Source organism: Macadamia integrifolia, chromosome 13 (assembly GCF_013358625.1).
Source record: "Macadamia integrifolia cultivar HAES 741 chromosome 13, SCU_Mint_v3, whole genome shotgun sequence".
In the NCBI taxonomy this organism is placed as follows: Eukaryota; Viridiplantae; Streptophyta; class Magnoliopsida; order Proteales; family Proteaceae; genus Macadamia; species Macadamia integrifolia.
Genome location: NC_056569.1, coordinates 12463871 through 12468609, shown reverse-complemented (window position 1 = coordinate 12468609; position 4739 = coordinate 12463871). Strand labels below are relative to the sequence as shown.

Here is a 4739-nt window from a genome sequence, read left to right as displayed (position 1 = left end):
GAGTATAGAATATATGGTTTTCTAAGATTCCATTAACTTAAGGTAAGATTTAATGCCAAGGAGAATCATTTGGCTTAAACAATTACTTTACAGTTGAAATATATATGATGCCCATTATTGCACACTAACCCAAAAAGAGAAATTTTGAGGAATGGGAAGCAAACATTACACAGTTGGAGTTTAAAAAATAGTTTCTTCGGTTTGTTGGTGTCAATGGTAGAGAGCGGCATAAAGGAGCTGGTTCCAAGTATCTGGAAGTCCAGGGAGACACCAGTGGCTGCAGTCAAGGTTACTGTGCTGACCACTGTACATGGAAGGATGTGCATCTTTTCTGAGCTCCGAGAGCCATGTTATGTCCAACAAATACACTGGTTTCTTGATCCTGCTCAACACTTTGTTCACCACAATTGCCCCAGCAGGTATACCTCCCGGGTAGATTGTCCCTGACATGGGTTTCATTTCTCCATAGCAACTCTTTGATGGTTCATTCCAATCCTTTCCCCTGTTTGGATGGTTCATCGTTTCAATCTATAAATATTCTTTAAGTAAAATTTGGGAATTGACAAAGGGTAGGGTGTCAATTGCTAGCCCGATCGTTAAGCCTGAACCGGCTTGGCCTGGCTTGATTAATAAATATCTCGGGCTCGATTGGTCTTTCCCAATGCAGGGGAGTTACATGACGACACCAAACTCAGCCCAACATGTTTAAAGCAAGTTTATAGCTTGCTTAGAACGCATTTAGAGCCCAAACTAGCCCAACACAATTAAAGCCAGATAATAGTCCATTAAGAGATAAATGTATCATTGGCCATTTAAGTCCATCTAAGGCATATTTAGGCCATAGGTAACCCAATTATCGATTGACTATTTATAAATAAGAATATGCCTAAGCATATGATGATCGATTACTTAAACAGGCCAATCACCATTCAAGATGCTAAAGTGGGGGAACGATTAGGCCCAACCAAATCAAACTCCAGAGAGAGAGAGAGAGAGAGAGAGAGAGAGAGAGAGAGAGAGAGAGAGAGAGAGAGAGGCGTACTGGTAATGGGTGGGAGAGATTCCCTGGAAGAAAACCTTGGTTTTAGCGGGGTCCACGTTAAGGTTCACCCATCTGGCCCACGTTGTTAGTCCTTTATAATATGCAATCAAACGGTCCATATCTTTGTACAACTTGTTGCCTTCTTGTATGTAGTTCCACCTGCATACAAATCCAAAACATAACACAAAAACCGTTGGAATGGAATCTTCCCTTTTAAATTAGTATCAGCAAAGGCATGTAGATCTTACGGTTGGGATCTTCCTGTGTGGGTCCACCAGTGCCAGGAATTGAAGATCAGCATGTCCATGCCCCTCCACGCGTTCCCATTCTGGATGGAATCAATCTTCAGAACCAGCCCCACCTTTTCACGGACGAGATCCACAAGGTATGGGGTCCGGTACAGCAGCACCGTAACTCTATAGTCCTGCAAATCATTGTAGCTTGATTAAAGAGAATCACAGATACAAAAGTGCCTCTCCGGAATCCACACGGTCTCAGATGAATCAGTGTCGTCTGCCACAGAACCTTTTCTGGACCAGTCGAACAAGAATCACCATCTTGAGGGGTATTTTGGTAATTCTGTGATTGAAAACCTCTTTTATTTATCCAATAACCCCTATTGATGCTCAATGCTCTTGAGGGATGTATGCATTTATGCTACCTTTTCCTAAATCCTCGCCTGTTTCAAGGATAAAAAATGGTGAAAAACTTTTGAGGGTAAATTTCACATATTGTCGATTGGGTTGACAAGGATATAGAACATATAATTTCTAGTGGTAATCTTTTTTTTTTTTTTTTTGAGAGAATGGTTTATAAAAAGATGGCTGTTTTTGGGAAGAACTGAAAAGAGTTTTCATTCCCATCCCCGAAATAAGAGGAGGCAAGTAAATACAAACAATTTTTCCATGAAATCCTAACTTTGAAAGTGAGGTGAGAAAAATTAAATATTACATCAATCGACAACAATTATTACATTAAATGACATTGTACGATAATATTCTAACCATATTTATCCAAACAATCATTGTGGTAGTTTCTGAAAAATCAGTAAAAGTTTTTCACTTCTTTCTATTTTTTCCATTTTTCTCGGTCAAACAATTGTAGCCTAATAATTCAAGTTTTTGGTAAAAATGCATCTTGAAGGGTTTCCTTGATATTTCTTCTCCCTTATGCCACTCCAAGAAAATACTGTCTAAATTCCACATGTAAGGACTATAAGATGTTGACGCATGAGAGTGTTCATAACCAGAAACCCTAAGACATATGGTGGGGCCAACGGTTTTCTATCTTTTGTCACTTTCATTCTCTCTCACTAGTGTCACTATAAGAAAATTGGAAGTACTTTTAGCTTAGCACCAGCTCTTTCAGACTCCAGTTTTTAATTTCTAAAGTTTCAGTGTTTCACAGCTCATAAAGAAATAAAAAACGGAAACTTTGTGCACCAACCCTTCCCTCTCTCACTCATCTTCTTTCTCACTAACCAGTACCACTTGAATTTTTTGAGTGTGTTTGAAAATGGCTTCTGTTCCTTAACAAGTAACTACACTTCCCTCTCTCTTAAACTACTCTCCTAGACTACTCAAAAAACTCTTATAAAGACAATCAAGTTTGCCTTCTTTTTCCCCCTCTTTTGATTCAGAAACCCAACAATCAATTTCAAAAACTGAATGATGAAATGTGATAAAATGATTCAAAGGGCATGTGGGTCTTACTCGATTTCTGCAAATTTCAATCAATTATTACCCAAATTCGTCTCATTCAGATTTGGTTTTTTCAAACAAAACGGAAAAGACAAAAAAGCTCCGGACTCCATGGATGGCTTTTTTGGAGGACAATGAACCAAAAGAAGCAAACATGAACTGTTGTAAGCAATGATTTCAAGTGGAAAAAAGTTTGGTAGGGGCAGCAGGAATGGAAGAAGAAGAGGAACATTGAAACCAACCTCAAATGTCACTGAAGAAAGAGGCGCCCTCTTCACCACAGTAGTTCTGACTTTGGGCACTGAAGCATGAATCAAGCAGTTCAGAGATTCCCACTGGTTCAGGCTCAGTGAATCACCCACAAACATTATCTTCTTCCCTCTCCATCTCATCAGGAATTCCAATCCATTAAACCTAATCAAAGCTCAAACAGTGAAGAATGAAGCAAAGAAGAATAGATTGAGAGTACTAAAAGCTGTTAATTGAAGGGGAATTAACTAAGTACCTTGGCAGGTCACATTCACTGGGTTTCCACCTGTATTTGAGGTACATCTTATCGGGTCTACCATACTTTTGGCAATTGAACTCTGGATCTATGAAGGGACAGCTGAAAGAATTGTAGAGAGGGTAAGAAGCATCAAAGACCCAACTCCCTTGGAACAGATTACAGCGGCCCACAAGCATTTGAGCTCCAGAACTGCTCCCATTGTAGGACTGAGCTTCCTCTGCTCTCCCTTGTTGTAGGGACAAAATAATCAGCAGAAGAGAAATGAAGAGAAAGGTTAGCAAAGCCTGGAATCGACAACCCATCTTGGGTTTCGATCCGGAAGCTGAGAAAAATACAAGATGAGGGTGGAAGAAAAAGCTGGTTCAGAGCTGCATAAATAGGACTAAGGACAGAGAGGAAGGAGACAGGGCGAGATGGACTCTGTTTAAAGGGAAAAGGAGGGAGGAGACGGAGAGAGAGAGAGAGAGAGAGAGAGCGAGTGGAAGTTTTGGACAATCGTGTGGCTCGCATGGTTTTGTGACAGAAAATAGAGGATTTCTTCTTTTGTTAAAATCAAAATTATCATCATTTGGTTGGTCGATCCTCGACTTTTCTCATTTCTTCAACTTTAATGATTTATTGAATAACTTTAATAGTGTGATGATTTTTTTTTTTTTTTTGGTGGTAAGAATGAAGAGAATGAAGATATTCAATTTTGCGGCCATGGCCAATTTTCCTTGCCAGCCACGCAAGGGAATTATGATGTGACCATTAAGGCAAGGTCATACTCAAACTCATAATCATGCCTGCGTTGGCAGTACCATTCCAAAATTTGGAATAGTGTCGATGGAATCGATCGATTTGGATCGAAATTAGCTCAGATTGATTTTGCTTCTGGCCTATTTTCGATCCAAAACCTTAGAATCATTGGTTTGGGGTTTTTTTCGGATCAATTTTGGCTATCTAGATTGAAATCAAAATCTGATTCTAGATTTTGCTCGATGAAATACAAAATGAACACCCCTCATTGATGTGAAATACAAATTACGCACCCTTATTGATGCCTTTATCTGTTACGTCATTGACCAAGTGCTGATGGAGGGGGTGTCCCTACACGACCAAGAACCATTCTTCTCCCATATATATATGATAAGGATAGTCATCCTACACTAGCTCACACCATAACATAACCCACCTAACAGTCATGTAACTAACCATGTGCACTGTAATCTCGCTTAATTAATGAAGATAATCATTTTACATGGTATCAAATAGGTTCACACTCTCTTTACCAAACAAACAAAAAAAAAAAAGGTTCACACTCTGACGAGTTCTGTGATTCCTCAGTCTTCCAATAATGGTGTCTTCTCCAATGTAGAACGCAAGCTCTGATTTAGATGCAGGTTCTTCGTCTTTGACTACTATTGCTTCTCATGTTGCTAAATTTATCTTCTCTGATAAGCTTTTGTTTCGTAGACCAACAAACACTATGAGATCTTCAGTTGAGCTT

General features: G+C 39.4%; 1 protein-coding gene across 1 annotated transcript; it reads right to left on the bottom strand.

Annotated features, from left to right (window-relative positions):
• LOC122060216 (protein trichome birefringence-like 39) lies at window positions 1-3718 on the bottom strand. Its single transcript, XM_042623409.1, has 5 exons — window positions 3248-3718; window positions 2985-3156; window positions 1291-1466; window positions 1043-1201; window positions 1-502 (listed from the first exon to the last, which is right to left on the bottom strand). The coding sequence occupies exons 1-5, from the start codon at window positions 3550-3552 to the stop codon at window positions 211-213; spliced, it is 1104 nt and encodes a 367-aa protein (XP_042479343.1). The 5' UTR covers window positions 3553-3718; the 3' UTR covers window positions 1-210.
• Window positions 3719-4739: the final 1021 nt, after the last annotated feature.